Genomic DNA, 20,921 nt, shown 5'->3' with positions numbered 1-20,921 from the left:
CCATTATGGTGCCAGAGAATTAACATAATTAACAAAATCAAATCACAATGGCTGGTCAGTATGTCATGACAATATGATAAACTCCTGCCTATATTCCTGTTCTGCAATAATGTGTGCACCTAACTTCCCAGCCCTGGTTCTGACCAAAGCTGGGATGCTGTTGTTTGTGCTAAAGGCAGCCAGGAGCCCATGGAGTCATTGACTACTGCAAGAGAATCAGCTGAAGAAATAGTCTGTGCTGAGGTCAAAACTTCTGTATTCCTGGGAAGAGGGGAAACAGAGGCAGGAGTCTCATATTTCCCAGCTCCACCTTGCATCACAACTTCTAACATGTTAGGTAATACCCCCAGCGAACAGTCTTGGCCAAGATCAAATCACTCAGTCAACAAAGACTCTCTCTCCACTGAATTGCAGCTAATTCTAGAGAATGTATAGAACAAGTATCTGCATTTTGAAATATTCAAATTGTATTGCTCCTAATTTCTTCCTAATTACTTGATAGCTTCTTATATCGAAATTGAAGACTAATTCGGTATATGTCTAGTTGAACTCTCCTTTTCCCCAGCAGCTACTGGCTGAAAATTGTATTGACTTTCTCATTAGCCAGGCGGAAACCTTTTATTTTTTTACATAAAAATATCAAAACCTGGTGTATCTGTTCCTTCATAGGTGAGTAACAAACTGAAGCTTCTAGAATTGTATGAGTTCATTAGCAACTTTAGTCACTGTCGGTGATAAAATGATCACTTCTTATTTAAGAGTAGAAAATATAACTTGGAATACTGAACAGTATTTAGTGATTGGACTACAAAAATGTCCCTCAGGTTCAAACATGATTGAATACTTTCCACTGAAATAAAAATACAAGCATTGTTCTTTCAAATGTACCTCATAAGAACTTGGTAGTTTTAATTTTAAGCTGAGAAACTTTTTGATAGTTCCCACAGTCACACGAGTAGAACAGCGGATAAATTTCTTCATTAAACCCTAAAACAATAGCAACAAAACAAAAAAACCCATGTTAGAAATTTTGGAGCATGAAAGTAATCCTTAGGGCAAGAAGAGCTGCAATTGACATTTTCTTCCAATCAGTAACCAATCTAGCTGCACTATTGTAATCCAAAATGACATCACAGTTTCATTTTTGTTCACTTTTTTTTTATTTGACATCTCTCCAGTTCTAAAGAAACTTCTGAAAGACAAAGCAGGGAAGAGAGAAAAAAACCCACAACACACCACCAAAATTACCAAAAGCCCCAGAAAAACTTAAATAATCTAAGTATTTGTGTTAGTAATATTGAGAGTTAAACACATCATAACTCTTAGAATTTCATCAGTCCTTGAGAGAAAAAAATGAAGTAAAAACAAAGTCACAGAATCTTAAGGGTTGGAAGAGACCTCGAAAGATCATCTAGACCAAACCCCTTGCTAGAGCAGGATCACCTAGAGTGGGTGACACAGGAACTCGTCCAGGTGGGTTTTTAATGTCCCCAGAGAAGGAGAGTCAACAACCCATCTGGGCAGCCTGTTCCAGTGCTCCATCACCTGAACAGTGAAGAAGTTCTTCCTTGTATTTCTTTGGAACCTCTTATGTTCCAGCTTGTACTTGTTGCCCCTTGTCCTATCATCGGACATCACTGAGAACAGCCTGGATCCATCCTCCTGACACCCACCCCGTACATATTTGTAAATATTAATAAGGTCATCCCTCAGCTTCCTCTTCTCCAAGTTGAAGAGACCCAGCTCCCTCAGCCTTTCATCCTAAGGAAGATGCTCCACTCCCTTCATCATCTTTGTGGCCCTGCACTGAACTCTCTTCAGCAGCTCCCTGTCCTTCTTGAACTGACGGGCCCAAAACTGGACACAATATTTCAGATGTGGTCTCATGAGGGCAGAGGAGAGGGGGAGGAGAACCTCTCTCAACCTACTGCCCACAGCCCTTCTAATAACCCCAGGATCCCATTGGCCTTCTTGGCCACGAGTGCCCTCTGTTCCCTCATCAAGATCAACATCCTCAAATTATCTAGGTAAAACACAGGGAGGCTAAAAACCTGAAATATGATCTATTGTCCCAGATTATGTGACCCAGAACCTCATTGTTTTGATTTAAAAGGAAAGCTAGAACCTTAAACTCCTACAGGTGATGGAAACACAGATTTCTTACATAAACAGACAGGGATAATACATACATGTCCTCTTGCTGAATCAAGACCTTCCTAAGAACTTTCAAAATTATACATGGAACACAGCACACAAAATACAAGTAATGTTTTAATATTTAAAAAAATACTGTGTTTGTAATTTAATTAATTGTTAAAATCTAAGAGTATTTCTAAACACTTTCTTTTAGACTGTACCATTAGGTAATCTTCCCTTCAGGAAGAGAAATCAAATATCTCTAATTCTTAAAACAGTAGTTAGCAGGTATTAGTCTACACATTTTATAGACAGAAGTGACATATCTAACATGTGATACGTGACACATCAGTGTCAGAATCAGGTTTACAGCTCAGAAGATCTGGGTCCTAGTCATTCAGTGAATAACATATCTGAAAAGCAGCTTCATGCTGTCACAGTAAAATGGCAGTCCTGAAAGTGTGAGGCAGCTCACCTAAGCTAGCTTTTTAAGTATCTCTGTAGTATGCCATGATGTGTTGTGTAACTCAGCCATACATAATCTACATCAGGGTTGTATTTAAAATAAATAAATCTACGGTCACAGATGGATTTCTATATGCAACTTAAATGTCTCAAACAAAAGGACTAAATAAGTGTGGAAGTGGAGATGGGTAACCACATTTAAATTTATTGTTCATGCTTATTAAATTGTTTGGTTCCTGTAAGGTGCTATTCTGTCAACAATAACAACAGCACAGATTATATTTGCTACTCACTTTGACTACATTATCTCCTGACTGCCCATTGTTGCGTAAACAGTCAAGGCAGATAGCAATCTGTGGGTCACTCCTGTGATAGTCTTTATCTTCTTCATTTTCATCACACTCCTCATCTACTTTGGGTTTATCAGCCTTTGGGCTTTCATCTGTAAAATATGAAGATCATATTAATTAAGTGTAAAATCATTAAAAGGCACAGCAGCAACAAACACATACTTAATTTTCAAGAGTATATTTTTCTTCAAATTAACTTCTTCAAATTTACATTCTTAAATTGATTGACTTACAAATCTCTGAAAACAAAGTTTTGCTACTGAAATTTTAATGTAATATGCAAACAACAGATTTCCATGTGACAGAAAATAATTGGGCTGATGGACCACTAAGAGTTATGGCTGTCTGCTTCTGTGTACATCTAGTGATTAAACTCCCTGTGACTGCATGCATCAAGATAACCAAGTAAATCTACTCTATGGTGTGGCAGTTCACTGCCAAAAAATATTGCTTTTCAATAAACAGTGGAGTTAACTAATCCCAACACCTGTATATCAAAGTAAGATAGGTAATCAATTCATATTAACTGCCTCCTGCAATAGCCCAATGGAAACAAATTCCTGTAATGTTATCATGAAGTAAACTAAGGGAAGATAAAACTTAACTTTCATCCAATTCTGACTTGGTTTCTCTCTCCAGAAGGATTTTATAACTAAATAACCATATACCTAGCTAGCCTCCTTTAAAACTGAAAATATAAGAAAAGACAAATGGTGCCCATATGTTTTGGCAGAGAATACATCCTATATGATCACATACACCTTGTTATCTCTCTTCACTGATGCTGTTACATGTTTTGTCAATTCCTGGATTAAAAATCTCTTTGGAAACCTTCTTTACAGTTTTCAAAGGTTTAGCATAGTTGAATGCCAAGAATGCCACGTCTAGCAAGTACATCTAGGTAAGGCTGCAACGTATGTAACTAATAACCAATGGCTAAAAATTAATGGGCAGGGTAAGGCAGGTGATATTGTTGTAGGAGTTTGCTACAAGACACCGGATCAGGAGGAGGAAGTGAATAAGGCCTTCTATGAACAGCTGAGAGCTGCCTCATGATCACAGTCCCTGGTCCTCATGGGGTACTTCAACTTCCCTGATAGTTTTTGGCAAAGCCACATAGTGAAGCGCATAGAGTCCAGGAGGTTCCTACAGATTGTTGACGACAACTTCCTGTCACAGGCGAACGAGGAACCAACAAGGAGGGGTGTGCTGCTGGACCTGGTACTGAAAAATAAGGAGGCTCTCGTTGGGGATATGAAGGTTGGAGACAACCTCAGATGCAGCGACCATGAGATGGCAAAGTTCAAGATCCTTTGTGGAAGAGGCAGAACACAAAGCAGGACTGCGACCCTGGATTTCAGGCGAGCCGACTTTGGCCTATTCAAAGACCTACTTGGATGGATCTCATGGGTTAAGATTCTAGATGGTAGAAGTGCCCAAGAGAGCTGGTCAATCTTGAAGCACCACTTCCTCCAAGTCCAGGATCAGTGTGTCCCCACATGTAGGAAAGTGGGAAAAGAAGGAAAGGAGGCCTCCATGGATGAGCAAGGATCTGCTGGGACAACTCAGGCAGAATGCAGCCATCTACGAGAGGTGGAAACAGGGGCTGGCTTCTTGGGAAGAGTATAGGAACATTGCCAGGGCATGCAGGGGTGCAGCTAGGATGGCTAGAGTCCTTCTAGAATTAAATTTAGCCAGGGATGTTAAGGACAGTAATAAGGCATTTTTCAAGTACATCAGCAGCAGAAGGAAGACAAGTGGGAATGTGGGCCTGCTGCTAAACACAGAGGGTGCCCTGGTGACTGAGGACGCAGAGAAGGCCAAGCTATGGAATTCCTTCTTTGCTTCAGTCTTTATGGCCAAGGCTCGCCCTCGGGAAGCCCAGTCCAGCAAGGATAGTAGGATGGCCTGGACAGCAGAAGACTTGCCCTGGGTGGAAGAGGAAGAGGTTAAAGACTTGTTGGCCAAGCTTAAGGCTCATAAGTCAATGGATTCTGATGGGATGCATCCTAGAGTGCCGAGGGAGCTGGCTGATGTGATTGCTAAGCCTCTCTCCCTCATATTTGAACAATCATGGAGGACAGACGAGGTGCCTGAGGACTGGAGAATGGCCAATGTCACGCCAGACTTCAAAAAGGGCAGGAAGGACAACCCAAGAAACTGCAGGCCGGTCAGTCTCACCTCCATCCCTGGAAAAGTGATGGAACAATTCATCCTGAATGTCATCACTAAGCATATGAAGGAAAAGATATTATCAGGGGTAGTCAACATGGCTTCACCAAGAGGAAATCCTGTTTGACCAACCTGATAGCCTTCTATGAGTGCATAACCAGCTGGCTAGATGAGGGGAGAGCAGCGAATGTCATCTACCTTGACTTCAGCAAGGCTTTTGACATTGTCTCTCATAACATAGTCATCAGAAAGTTCAGACAGTGTGGCTTACATACACTTGACTTTTTTTTCCATAACCCCAACTTATTTATCTAGCATTTTAAAACAAAGGCTGCTCTCTTTTGGAATAAAACATTATCAAAGTAACTTTAATAACCTATTTCTGTATGTCCTGAAAAACTTTCAGATAAAATTTTGCTGTTTCCTACATTTATCACAAACTTTAAAAGTTATTTAGAAGACTTAAGGTGAAAACACATAATGGAAACTTTAATAAATATCAAGCCATGCCCAAGTCCTTAGACACAGTAATCAGTTAATTTTTTTCAGTTTACATATTCAAGATGAGTTTCAAGCTACATTCATTACTGTTCTTCCTGACAATTTTGAAGTGTTTTATAAGTCTAGAAGATTTACCCTTAAGTCCCTACTAGCTATCAACATATTTAGTCGAGTTTATATCATACATGTATTTTGCTTCTACCATCTAGGTATGAACAGAATTTCTAGTATCTGTGAAAATCCAGGAACCTAACTCTTTTCATCAAGCAGCCACAGTCTACCTGTCAGAAGCATTTGTCTGAGAAGTCTGCCTGTGGTTCACAGATTCTATGTTAACGCAAACGCATCCACAACTTTCAACAGTTATCACTGCTGAGTAACAGAGAAAGATTTAGTTATGCAGTTTGAAAAAGCAAATCAACTGCAGAAATAGAGATTAGCAAATTTCCAATCACAAAATCATTCCACAAAATGATCACAGAAAACACACAAAAAAGTCATAGCTTTCAAGGTATTCTGATAGAAATTCAAACGCTCCCTCTTACAAATGGCACCAGAGAATTTACTAAAAGTGCTTGTATATATTAGAATTAATTATGTTTGCACAGGCAACCTCCAGAAATCAATGTGATGGTCCATTAGAGATGTGTTACTAAAGTTCAATATGACAGAGGTTAAAATAAAAGAAGAAATTTTAATCTCTCCAAAATGGACTTGAGGAAAACCAGACCAACATACCACTCAGCTCCAATTCTCCTTCCTTAAGGAGTCAACTGGTGTCTCATTTTTCTTGCAGACTTTGAAAATTGTCTACTTCCCGTGTTTTTCTCTGATATTCAGTGTAAAACTGATCACCAGAGAGTGAGTCAATCAATATAAAGGTGCTTGCTCTCTTCCTACTCCAGTTCAGATTTGAGAAGACCAATAAAGACTTTTTTTTTCTCTAGACGACAGTACGTTTCCTATCATCATCATCAGTTCTCTCCAGCAAACATTCTCCTAGTGGAGTCACCAATGCCTGAGATATGCTTTCTTGTTTGGCTATTTTTTGTTCTGATATGTGAAAATTGTAAACACTGCTATCTTAGATCCTAAGGTGGGGAACTATTTTGTGACCTGTGGTACAGGACATAGCTAATAGACTCTTAAACTAGACTATGTGACTGCAGGATGTGGTATTGACAACTGAAATGGTTCCTTTTTATCAAAATTATTCTCACCAAGTAATTTATTCTCAGGCAAGATTCTAAATACTTGTTTAGGGCTGAAAGGAATGTAAATGCTCATAACTTGTCTTAATGAGGTGTCTCAACTTTCAAATGTTTTGTAGAGCCAAATTTCGATAACCCAAAGGATAGAGGATACATCTGCAGCTACTTAAAAGTGTTTCATGAGAGTTAGAGCTTTCTTCTGATTCACAAAACAATCCTATTAACTCATTGCACTTAGGAACTAGTCTCCATTAGGTTTACCATTAAATTATGGGAGGAAGGTAAGAATCAGAAGAATAAACTGGTTAAAAGTAAGTCAGATGCTACAAATTTGCAAATTACACGGTTTTTTTTTTTCTATCTGTGTTTATAGCAGAAAATAATTTTCTAAATATCCAACAAATATCCGTACTTCATAAAAATATTTTCTAAGTATTTTTAAGACTGTATGGGGAAACTCTACACAGTATGTTGTAGTAAACTAATATAATTTAATCTAAACTGCCCTGCAATTCTTCATTAAATTAAAACAAAGAAAAAAACATTGTCCCTTATAATGGATGCCAAATGCAAATCAACAAAACTAGTAAGAAAGAGAAAGAAATGACGTTGAAAAGATATTAGAAACATTGGGGTGCAGAAGAGTATAAAGGATATTTACTTGACAGTGATCCTTTACTAAAAGTAGCTATTTATTTAGCTTAGTAGAGCCTTTCAAAATGCCCAAATCAAACAGGCTATGTTATGAAAATGCTGATATCAAATTAAAGGGACATAAAAACACTTAGATGTAGTCCTCAGCACCTCAATACTGAGCTCTCAACTACAAAAGAAAAAACAAGTGTTTTGGAATCTATATAAAATAATTGTTTAGTATGTGTGGAAAACTGTTTTACTACTTGTCATAAATAATTCTTGACAACCTCCTACTTAACAGCTGGTCAAATTCAGTAACAGAAAATAATCTGTAAAAAATTCGAGTAGTTCTGCATCTTTCTGTATTAATAAAATTAAGAATTTGAGTGGAAAATTGTGTAAGCATTGAAAGTGAGAACTTTGGGAGATGCAAATAAAAATAATGGTAAAATAAGCTACTGTTTGTAAAACAACTGGTTAATAGAAAAGCAGCAGTACATAAAGGGCCAGACAACATTTACACAGACTTGTATGAGTTTCTGTAGTATAAAGATACTGGATTCAGTAGAAACAATGCACAAGTGAATAAGTGTTCGAAGAAACAGGGCTTAATGAGCAACATTAACTAACGTACAGATGATAGAGGGGAAAAAAAAAATCATCACCTTGTCCATTTTCTTGAGGTTTGTTTTTCTTCCAAAATTCAATCTCTCGCTGCAGTTCCTCTAGTTAACACCAAAAAAATTAAAGTAACATGAAATTTTAAATTGATACTACAGGTGTATCATTAGAAACAGCCATATTCCCTCCATCAACCCAAACAGGTACCTAAAAACAAATGAAAGACTTACGTTCTCGAAGTCCAGGTACCAGCTTAAATATAATTTCCTCTAAAGTGTTATCCAGCCTTTCAAAAGGAAAAAATACATTTCACATTAAGTAGAAACCAGCATTTAAAATACTCAAAATATTATTAAGGAACAAAAGCTTTTGAACAGTAAAATGGATTATATATTTCTGGTAAATATTACATCCTGCAAGAACCAATTGATTTTAGCTTGAGAGAGAGCATGCATTAAAGTTTATCTCAACTACCTCTTGAATGGATTTCTTTTAGAACTAACCAGGGAATTTATTTTTTAATGTATGAAGACAAAAATGAAGTAATAGAGAAGATGTACAATACTGTAAAAACTTAATTGTTTTAATTTGTGCTACACGCAAATAATTGTGTTACTAAAAGGAACCAACTGGAGAAGTAGTATCCAATTTTAAGGTCCAGATCATGAAATCACGAAAATTCTAAACTCTATTATCATAATAAGTGTTCAAGTGCTTTGGTAATAAGGTAGTTATGAAAAACTGAACAGATTATTGCCTACTCATTACAACACAGACAAACCAGTCTTGGCAGGATAAAGACCACCACAGAGCATCCATGCTGCTCTGGCTAGACAGTTCTCAGTACCCAACATAATTCATTTAAACCACTTAAATCTGCCATGAGTTTGTCTACCAGACAACAGTATGCAGCACAGGCATGTCCTCTGATTTCCTGACATTAGTGCCAGAAATAACTATTACAGTCCCCTTCCAGAGGACACAGTGCACTTGCCTTTGCTCCTGAAGCTAAAATTTTTTCTTTCCCTTCCTCTGAATTACCTACTCTTTTAACTCTTTAATTTATCATCTGTTTTTTAGTTCCACTGCCTGTTTCACTTATTCTTTGGTTTCCTCTATCTCTCATTCTGTTTCCTTTTCTTTTCTCTCCTCTGCCCTCTATGTCTTTTTTGGTAACAGTAACTTTCCCTGTTCACAGCCTAATAAAAAACCCATGACAAAACAAAGCACTAAGTCATATGGCCAAGGAAATTAAGTACCCTGAGATTCAGTCAGAAGCTAGAATGAAAAGATAGCAAAAGCAATTATTGCAATTGCTTTATTTCATCATTTCAGTAATGATATATCTCTCTGTACATATATATTTGCATATATACATACATGTATGTGTACCTGTTATTAATAATACACTATAGGCCTGTTATATAACATATAACTGTTCGCTTTCGTTCACTAGCAGTGGCAAAGTAGGAAGAAGACCAAAAGATTTAATTTTTGAGGAATGCCTTAAAGTAATCATAATAGGTAACAATTATCTTTTTATGATAAATATATGAGCATTCCAAGTTCTCTTCTTTACAGAATTTATATTTGTAATTGAAAGTTTACAATTAGATCTATTAACCAATCATCTTGGTATGAGACCAGTTCCCTGTGTTATCTGTCAGTTCACAAAGACAGTCATACCACAGGAATATTCCTGTTTAAGTTACAACCTCCATGTATTTATTTTGATTGCTGCTTCTTCTAAGGACAGGAAAAAAATCTTCAGCAAATCAGACAGATCTTCCTTAAAATGAAGCAGCATAGAGGGCCTCTTCTTACAGCTAAGGCCTAAGAAGGAATGCAAAATCATGGGATTTCTATGCACTTAGCTTATGACATGACCCTACCTTGACATGTTACCACCTCTAGCCTCTCCTAATGTAACTAGATGGTACTTCTTTCTATGAAGTTCCTACAACTGAACACTGGGAACCTGGGAATGTGTCATGTAAGTGGTATTCATTTCACACTGTAAGAAAGCTCCAATCATCGTAACTTATCCAGAAAAAAAGAAAAGGACTTCAAAAAGAGAACATCACTACCTTCATTCAAAATCCCACTAACCATTCATCGGGATGGTATAATACATGCTGCTGTTTCTACATTATTTTTTTTAATTCCCAATTGGCACTGTCTAATTAATTTCAATGGTCAAAACCAAGTCACTGGTACTGTCTATATAGTAAGAAAACCAGTATACTTAGGAAATTGATTGTGCAAGCAGCAAGAACTGACTTCATACTCTAGTCAATAACTTTCTTTCAAAAACAAACCAAAAAGTGCTATTTGTCCTTATGAAGTGTAAATAACAATCAATACTTTTAAAAATACAGAAAAAGTAACACTTTAAGTACAGGGAAACTAAACTTAAACTACAGGAAAAAAACAGGAAATGATAAAAAGTCTCTATTTCAGATGTTTCTTACAGTGTTCTTCTTATCCACACCTCTGATCACTCTAACAAAGACTTGTATTAATGGAAACATCCATTAATGGGAAAACATGAAATGACATAACTCCAAAGTAGGTCTCAGTCAATGAATATGATCTTAAAGCACTAACAGAAAGAATGTTTCTAGTTTAGATATTTTTCCATCCCCACATCTTGCAACCACCAAATAAGAATGTATAAAAAGAAGAAAGATGCATTTATGTCAGCTTCATATAGATCTTTTTCATCTATACTATTGAATGAGTTATAAGAACAAAGCTATTCTGTGATAACTGCTAATTATCTCAAGTGATGCACATGAAGATTATCATCCAAAGAAGCAAGAAAAACAGAAGCTTGCCTTCATGGTATAACCAGTGCAGACCCTACTGAATATTGATGATGCAGAATTCTGCTAAATCAGGAAAGAGAATTCTAGAATTGAATATTCTTCCTAAATTTTCATTCTAGAGCTCCATGCTGAATTTTAGACTTTGGCTTAATAGTTTCAACAGCACTAAGTGTTGTCAAAAGAGATATCTAAAAAACTCACATAGTTTTCATAGTTATCTAAAAAACTTACATAGTTTTCATAGTTATTCAGCACAGTTTCTAAGTTTATCTGAAAGCTCACATTAAAAATTACTATCTAGAGTGTTCAATGCCATTTCTCAGAAAATGACTGCATTCTTCAGCAATGAGGGGCTAGTCTGTACAGTCAGAGTGTAAGACCTGCATTAACTTATGCAGGCAACATTCAAAAGAGAGAATTATATTGCTCAGGTGCTCTTCTGATTATTAATTTAGAAAATGGTAAAAACTGTTTGATAAAAATACAACCAGTAAACTACTGGCTATATGCAGTTTGTTGCTAAATAAACAAATGACTCTAAAAGAAGTTTCAGGAAATAATTACAGAGAAAATAGCTTTTCCCACATCTCTGGCTTAAAGCATTATGTTCATTACCAAACATCTACTAGCTGTTTCAGGAAATGCATTTCTCAGCTCCCATGAAATGGTTCGGTTAGAATAAAAGAAATATTTCTAAAATGCTTTTGTTTTCAGATTATCAGTAGCCTGAACTCCGTATGGCGTCTCCTATTATGGCTGACACAGTACCTCAGACACTGAACAGGAGATCAGAAAAATACTTACGGCAAACACCTACATAAACCCTTTTAGCTCTACCCTTCCAAAAAACCATTTAGGTGACAAAATAACATCCTTTAGAGTTATCGAATTTAATCTGTCTCATCTGTCTTCTTGGTATATAACTGAAGCATGGCAATTGTTATGCACATACATATCAGTCCAAAATCAAAGCAAAAATATGATAAATTACAGTAAACACGTTGACCAACCCTACTAAATTCCAGATGTAAAGATTTATTTTAACATTGATGTAAGAATATTTCTTCCTAAGTGCACAAAAGTATTACAAACTAATAATACTGGGGGGGGACGGGGGACACACGACAGTGGAAAGAGTGTTGGAAGCAAAGGCAGAGAGTGGCTTCCTCATTTTAGAAAAACATTAACTTCTTCCACTTGGAATCATAGCATCACAGAATGGTAGGGGTTGGAAGGGACCTTTAAAGATCATGTAGTCCAACTCCCCTGTAGAAGCAGGTTCACCTAGATCAGGTCACATAGGAACATGTCCAGGCAGGTCTTGAAGACCTCCAAGGAAGGAGACTCCACAACCCCTCTGGGCAGCCTGTGCCAGGGCTCCGTCATCCTCACAGTGAAATAGTTTTTTCTTATGTTTAAGTGGAACTTTTTGTGTTTCAGCTTCATCCCATTACCCCTTGTCCTGTTGCTAGCTACTATAGAAAAAAGGGATGTCCCAACCTCCTGACACCCACTCTTTAGATATTTACAAATGTTAATAAGATCACCCCTCAGTCTCCTCCAGACTAAACAGCCCCAGTTCCCACAACCTTTCCTCATATGAAAGATGTTCCAGTCCCCTGATAATCTTGGTGGCCCTGTGCTGGACTCTCTCCAGCACTTCCCTGTCCCTCTTGAGCTGAGGAGCCCAGAACTGGACACAGGACTCCAGATGAGGCCTCACCAGGGCAGAGTAGAGGCAGAGCAGAACCTCCCTTGACCTGCTGGCCACACTTGCATTGATGCATCCCAGGATGCCATTGGCCTTCTTGGCCACAAGGGCACATTGCTGGCTCATGGTTAGTTTATTGTCAAACAGGACTCGCAGGTCTCTCTCAGCAGAGCTGCTCTTCACAGTTCAACCCCCAGCCTGTACTGGTGCATGGGGTTGTTCCTTCCCAGATGCAAGACTCTGCACTTGTCCTTGTTGAACCTCATGAGGTTCCTCTCTGCCCAATTCTCAAGCCGGTCGAGATCCCACTGAATGTCAGCACAGCCTTCTGGGGAATCAGCCAGTCCTCCCAGTTTGGTGTCATCAGGGAACTTGCTGAGGGTTCACTCTGTCCCCTCATCCAGGTCGTTGATGTTGAGCAAGACTGGCCCCAGAACCTATCCCTGTGGAACTCCACTGGCCTCCAACTCGATTCTGTGCCATTGATCACCACCCTCTGGGCTCTGTCATTCAGCCAGCTCTCGATTCACCTCACTGTCCACTCATCCAAGCCACATTGCCTGAGCTTTCTGATGAGGATGTTACGGGAGACAGGGTTAAAAGCCTTGCTGAAGTCAAGGTAGATGACATTCGCTGCTCTCCCCTCATCTAGCCAGCTGGTTATGCACTCATAGCAGGCTATCAGGTTGGTCAAACAGGATTTCCCCTTGGTGAAGCCATGTTGACTCACTTAGATGACATGTCTTGATTTCTGTACTACACTTGCAGGATGGCTACCACCTTTGTTTCAACATCACTAAAATAGAATCCTGAATTTCAAGAATAATTGTTTAAGAAAAGATTCTTGTTATCTAAAAAGTGCATACTCTCAAGAAAAGGTACTACTTTTAGTCTCAAAATGAGACTAAAAGACTCTCTTTCATGAGTGTTTTTTCAATAATCAGACAGAAGAGTTCAATTCAGACTGGCAGATCTACACCCTGGAAACATTCAGTAATTTGCATGATTCATTTTCCACATTCCTCTAAGAAAAAAAAAAAAGTTGCATGCAGTTTGGAATGCCATAAATTGTTTGAAAAAGCAACTCTAGAATTTAATTTCATGTAAAGAATGAAAGGCATCTGGTTCATTTATTTAATAGTGTTATTTAAATGCACTTTATAATATCTACAATATACCCAGTCTTTCTCTTCATCCTCCTTTTATTCTATCTGAGAACCCTCTCAAATTACAATTTATTGGAAAATGAGAAATTGACAGATTCTGTCCAAAACCAGCTGATGAAAGTTCTATACAAATAACCAAAATGTTTAATTCCCTTTCAGGATAAAAGATGTGAAGATTTTGTTTGTTTGGGTTTTTTTTTTTTTGTTTTTCCATTTCAGCAAATGTTGTGTGTCTTACCTTAACATTTCCAGTGGATTGGTCTCATGCACTTGGTTGCCACACCTGGGACAGTCATTGCTGTCTTCGAAGTGTTGAACAATACAAGTCTTACAAACTGAGAGACAAAAAAAGAAAAAAGAAAAAATCCACAACTTAGACTAAGATCTAAATAATATTGCTTGACCATGACCTAATGATACCAGCTAAATACAAGCATTAAAGAATATTATTTTAAAGCAAATTATTACATTGTGTCTTACTTCATGTTCCTCAAAGCCACAGCTAGTTCTGCTCTGTCAGGACATGGAGTTCAGCACAGGTTAGACAAGTGCTACTTTAAAGTATGCAGTATTTTTAGTACTTAGAATTCTCCCAGTATCATAAAATGTAAAATCCTGTACCGTGTAGCACATGTGAAAAGCAGGTTCTGAGAAAGTGCATGTTGGGGATCTGCAACCCAGCAGAGCCAATCATCCCTTCAGATGATCTGAAAATGACTTATGCACATTATTTTCCTTCCAACAGTGTTGCTGGAAACTGAAAATACTGTGGTAAATACTTAGTGTAAGAGAAATGTTCACAGAGATTGTACACAAGTTGCTTCCCTTTTGACACAGCACCTTCAAAAGCAGTCACAGAACTTACAGTAAACATTTAATTCTTGAATCTTACAATGAAAAATCAGGATCATGACCACAGCAAGTTTAAACAAACCCTCCTTAATCAAGGTGAATTTAAAATCCAATAAGTTGAAATTAAGCTAAACAAAGTACTACACTGCTTCTGCTTCCAAATGATTAATTACGGCCTGTAGATTTCACTGCCATTAATAAGAAAATGGAAGCCAAGCTGATGAGAACAAATATGCCTCCTATTATTACTGCGTTACAACATTCTTGGTGCAGATAAACTATCCTCTGTTTATTATTACTTCACCTAAACTGAAATGAGAACTGCAAATTCATCAGTAAATGGACTGAAAAAATAAATGGACTGCTACAATTACAATATATTTTCTGCTGAAATACTGTAACTTCTTTCATCAATTACCTAAAGAACTAAGAGTATCTCTAAACAAGCTGGTAAATCCTAATTATATGTCAATCTTTAAGGAATCTTGAAATTCCTTTAACAAAAATCACCTAACAAGCAAAGCCTGTATGCTCACAAGAGTTACTACAAGACAGCTAATGCCAATAATGCAAACATATTAAACGTCCCTGTAGGTGTTCCTTTTTTCCAAGTGCTTTAAAACAGTAACTTCAGGACATGAACTTCACAGCTTTGGTTGAAACTAAAATGAACTTTGTGTTTGATGGACAGACTTCAGAGCTCGTGGCTGGCTCCTGGCACTCTCCCCAAGCTAAACGGCTCCAGCAGTGCTGGATGCAGGGCAGATTTCCGATGATCTAGTAAAGTGAACTCAGGAAGACCTTGAGTGCTGCCAAACATGCCCAATAAGTGGGGAGCAGTGCTATCCTCTGCATGTGGGAACCCAGAAAGAGCTGACATGAGAGCCCTGCTCTCACTGATGCTTTGAGAGCACCATTCAAGCCCTCAGGATATGAGTTGATTTTTTCTTAATCTCAAGTTGTGAAGTATTTAGTGCTGGCACATAGATACAAGAACCTCTAATCACAGAACTCTTATATCACAGATCTTTTACAATTTGTTAAATTACTAGACTTAACTGATTTTTGCATAAGCATTCTCTAACACCTCCACAGGGTAAGAAGTCTAGTGCAGAAAAGGTAATGTTCTCTACCTACAACATTTCTTCACTTTTCTGTATACTTTTTCTAACTAATACTGCTAAAACTAAACATTTTGCTACTACATTTACAAAGTATGAAAAATTTCATTACATCAATTTCAATGAAGCCTTCATGTCAGCCCAAAAAAGCATTTGAAAACATGCTTAAATTAAAGCACAAGTCCAAATAACTTTAAAACCACACATAGTTAAGGTTCCTACCATTTCTCTTCATTAACATGTGTGATAACCTCCTCTAGAACTGAAAATAACAAAAGTTATCCTTGAAAAGATATGAAGATTCTCAACTACAATGTTTTCTTAAAATGAGCATCTGTACATGTTCAGCCTAGGGTCAAACATCGCCAAGATGGAATTCTTTAGCTCATCAGTAACTTCTCAGCCATTGGACCTCCCACAACTATCTGAAGTATCTACCCTTCTGTCATGCACCTGCAATACCAAGGAGCACTGGGAAAAACCGAAAGCCTAGTTCAGTTCCGTCACTGATCAAAACCCAGACACTTATACACAATGACATAATGGGGAAGAGGCACAGACAGTAAAATATAGTTAAAAAAACCCCAATCATGTGAAGATTATAAACAGATGTGTTTTTTTTTTTTTCGTTTCTTCACCTACATCTATTATGGACATTTTTAACTCTGATGTTTGTGGGTTTTCTTCCCCAGTTTACCTTAAAATGGTTTAAGTTTCAGTAAGATTTTAGAGACAAGAATTATCTCTTATTTTTTGCAAGAATACAACATTGTGCACCAAAAGGTGCCATGACTCTGCTCTGCAGTGCTCTCTTTAAATGAATATCCTGATTCCAAGCACAACTTCCAGAACCTTCAAAGGTAACAGTGCGTACCCTCATTTCAGGCACACAACCCTGTACAGGAAGGAATATTATGTTGTCACATGTAAAAACCAAACAGCCCTCTCACCTGTAGCTAGATAACAGGATGTTTGCTTGGTCCCCTGAGGTCAGCAAGTGTCACAAGTGGGTCTCAGGGCCACAGATGAAGAAGTAGCATCCCTCTCCCAAAGTTCTACTTTTTGAACAGGCATTGCCATAAGACATAGTGCTCTGTAAAAACATGTACTAAGGAACAAATAGAAACTCCTACAGGTGTCCAGACTTGAATTACATGCAATCTGCCACCAAGATCATTTAAGTGCATGGTTAGAATTTGAGTACCTGGCCAAACAACATAATGTAATAGTCTCCAAATATAATCTTACTTATCTTCAAACTATAACTACCGTACATGTACTTTTTGATAACACCAGTAGTCCTGAAGCTCGTCCAAAGAAAAAAATTGAGCATGCCGTGTCATTTGAAAAAACCAACCAACCAACCAACAGTCAATAACATTATTATTAAATTCTGATATGCTGTTCATGAGAAACCGAGGATTAGGTGAGCTTTTATTTCTCTGAAATAGGCCCTCTTGATATCATGCCATTCATTTATTTTGCTCTTCTGGAGAAGTGAAAAATGAGCCATTCATAAAAAGGTCCTACTCCAATCACATGACAGGAAAATCACAACAAAAAAAGTGGCACAAAACCATGATGGAGAAAGCTCTTTAACTGATAGTAGTATGTATTGTGATCACTGTAAAAAAATTAAAAAAATTTAAAACAGAAGACCATATGTAGATACAGCAGCAAAACTGAATTTTAATTCACTTATTTAAGCAACTCAGACATTTTTAGACAGAAGATAGTATAGAAAATGAAATATTGTCACAAATGGAAGTGGTTAACATTGGTGAAAATCACATCTTCCCCATTCATTAACGGAGGAGATGTCTTCTTCCTGTTTATCAAAAAGACCCAACAACAATAACAACAACAAAACTCCTGTGCATTTCTGGGGCATGATTCTTCTACATTACTAAAGTAGACAGCACCAAAGCAATTTAATGTAGAGATAGCAGGTCAGTGTGAAGTAAATCAAAGGACTAAACAGGATTAACCTATTAAATCCTATGCCAGATAGAGTAAAAGTCTGAAATGAGTTCTAGAACAAGCACTTCTTGGATGACTTCAATGAAACTGAAAAGAACCATATTCTGCCAAAGCTTCTCAAGGAATCTGTGAAATACGCTACTGTCAATGGAGCTCTCCAACTGCAGCACCTGATAGCTCATGATCCTGGTATCTATATTGTGCTGAAGGCAGAGATTATACACTACTTCTGCCAGGAGAAGGCATACAGATTTGTGTTGGGTGATGACAATACTGATGGGAACTGCAAGGTTAAGAATCATCTGCTATCATAGAAATTCCATTAGTTGGAAAACCTCAATGTAAAGAGTGTGGGGGGGAAAAAAAAGGCTGAGAAGTTAGTATGATGATGAAATTGTGAAGTCTACCACAGCTGTGAATAATGGCCACATGGAAATTCATCTGAAAGTCACTGAGGTAAGCAATGTAAGAGTTTGGTCTAATCTAGACCTCTTCTGACTTGACTTCACAGAAACTGATCCTGGGGATAACTCTTTTTCTACAGAAAACTGCCAGTGCAATGAAGTTCCTCTTCTGCTAACTTCTATAATAAAGGAAGGGGTTGCTCTTCAGCATCTCTATGGAGCCAGTTTATCCAACCTGACATAATTTTTAAATGATTTATAAAGAATTTTTTAAAAATGAAAAATGTATACATTTAATTGATATTGGGCTATTAATTTTGGAACTGGCAAATCTAATCCCTTATTTGGGAAATTTGTAGCAATGGAGACTCTAAGAGGATTTGCACAAAAATTCTTCAAAAGGATTACCACTGGCTTTGTCTCAATACCAGAGTGATTTATTTTTTTCTGTACGCAATTAGTACTACCCTCTTTCAAAAAGCATTTCCCTGTGTTTTAAGGAAGCTTTGCCTGAAATTGAAGATAATTTACTTCCCTTCACTTGCTCTTGGATCTCTATTCATGTCAGAGCAATTCTCAAAGTCTGTGAGAAGATGACACTGCTCTGACTGCTTTGAAAAGGGCTCATTGATTTGTCTTGTAAAGATATTTTAAACTTGGCTTTGCTAGGCTTTTTGTTTGTTTTCTGAACTAAAGACAAATAGGGAGCTATATGAGCTATAGCTGCCATTTATGCCTAGAAGAAATTTGAAATTATTACTTTTCAGAAGAACTCTATGCCACAGGATAGAAAACTAACACATTTATTTAAAGCCAGATGATTCACTCCTTAAAAACCTCATAAATACTAAACACTGCTAAGATGAAGCCTGCTAAAATCCACAGTAATGTAACCTGAAAAATATTTATAATATAAATTAATCTACAGAAAGAAATGGAATTCCTCAGTCTGAATAGATTTATGGGCTCTCTTTACACTTTTTTTTGAGAGAATGGGGCATCTTTGGAGGTCATGAGTGGTCCACGAAAGGGACTAATGAACACCTTAAGCTCCAATGTAAGAGAGGTCTTTGAGTAGAAAATATCCACACAAAACATCTTAAGGAACCAAGAATCTTAAGCCAATCCTGCATGGATGTATTTCCTACCTCAACAAAACATACAGACCTGGATGAAGTCTTAGTGCAGTCAGTTCAAATCATGAAGTCATCTTATAGTATAAGAAAACCCCTTGAAATTGTAAATCAATATTGTAGTTAACTAAACCAACTTTTGCTTTTTCTCATGTAAAACTATGGTGTCACAAGGATTTGCCTATCAAAACTAAGTGTAATTTACCACTAAAAATGTAGAAGTAAAAAACATACATAAATTCTGGCACTAAAGAATGATGAACTGATATATGATGCAGTATGACTCGGATCACCAACCAGTATTTTCTGACCTGGTATGTTTAATCATCCTCTTGTTATTCTCAAGATAAAACATTGAACAATTTTTCAAAGCCTATCACTTTCAAGTTTCAGAGAACATGAAGAAGTCTAAATATTGGGTGAAAAAGGTAGGGAAAAGGGAATCTTTATACACAATTAGATTACACCATCTTAGGGGAAAACCCCAACAAACCCAAGACAAAAACATTTAATGCTTCTGGTATAGATTAAAAAAAATAAAAAGACACTGTTTCACTTGCTTTACTGTAGGTCACAGTGTGGCAGCAAACAAGCAAAAGAAAACAGCTTAACCTAAATGTAGACAGTTTGCAGAATTTTGAGATATGTGTTACATGGGCCAGTGAAATGAGGACCTGAATTTCATGGTTGCACTATGACACTACAGATGAGTCACAAAAAGTTAAATTCACATAAAATGCTTTACTACAGCTGATGAAAGTGTTTGTGTGACATATGCTAATTGGCTGGCAACCATAACATATTACACAATGCTACATTTTCTAGTACAGAGATACCTGGTTCACACATTCTTTCAGATCTTTGTAATCAGTTAGAAAATAAAGATACAAATGTCAGGATGTGCTGTATGTCATTTTATGCAAACAAAGAAAAGTACACATCTTATGCTTATCTACACACATATTGTTTGATGAAAAGACTCTTCCAAGGTTATTTTTAAATGCTGATTAACAACACACCTAAATAAAACTTCATAATCAATTTTAAAAACAAAATATTCTACAAGACAGCATTTAATTAGTTAATTGTGGGATAAATTCTTTATCAGAATTCATTCTTTGAATTCTTCCAAAGGATCTCCTCTCTCAAAGTTAATCATTCTTTGATCCAGTGAGTAAAGGAGGGGCACAGGATAAGCATAGCTAGTGGAACATCAAATCCATCTCAGTGATGGTACGGAGATGTAACAGGTCATTTGGTATGTTTAGTGAAGTACTTAATTAGCTACCTTTTGCATAAAAACGGGACAGAAAACTTTAGTATAGTTCACCACTCTTCTCAGAAACTATACTTGTGAGACTCCTCCACTGTTAATTACTATTACCAGACACAGTCACACTGTATTTCCTTCTGTTAAAAGAGAGAGAGAACTTTAGTGTGTGATAATCAAGAAAGACTTTTTGGGTTGAAATATTGTATTTCAAATTTAACACAGATCTGCTGATCTATAAGACCTGCCATGTGCCATTGGCAGAAGCTTCTGAAGCAGCTCGGCTTACTTGTCCGAGGGTGGCAATTTTTGCTGCAGCAAAGTTCTTTTGGGATTTCCTGGTGAGAGAATAAGCTTTTAGCAA

At 37.2% G+C, this 20,921-nt stretch overlaps 1 protein-coding gene across 2 annotated transcripts in view; it reads right to left on the bottom strand.

Annotated features, from left to right (window-relative positions):
• Positions 1-20,921, bottom strand: part of PCGF5 (polycomb group ring finger 5) — a 39,519-nt gene that overhangs the window by 14,331 nt on the left and 4,267 nt on the right. For both annotated transcript variants that reach the window (XM_062000950.1, XM_062000949.1), the window contains exons 2-6: positions 14,036-14,132; positions 8,323-8,378; positions 8,137-8,196; positions 2,895-3,043; positions 889-987 (exon numbers count right to left, since the gene is read on the bottom strand). In XM_062000950.1, the coding sequence (XP_061856934.1) occupies positions 889-987; positions 2,895-3,043; positions 8,137-8,196; positions 8,323-8,378; positions 14,036-14,132 (461 nt within the window). The remainder of the gene's footprint in view (positions 1-888; positions 988-2,894; positions 3,044-8,136; positions 8,197-8,322; positions 8,379-14,035; positions 14,133-20,921) is intronic.

Source organism: Colius striatus, chromosome 8 (genome assembly GCF_028858725.1).
Source record: "Colius striatus isolate bColStr4 chromosome 8, bColStr4.1.hap1, whole genome shotgun sequence".
Taxonomy (NCBI): domain Eukaryota; kingdom Metazoa; phylum Chordata; class Aves; order Coliiformes; family Coliidae; genus Colius; species Colius striatus.
The sequence above is the reverse complement of the archived record's forward strand: the minus strand, read 5'-3'. Positions and strand labels throughout refer to the sequence as shown.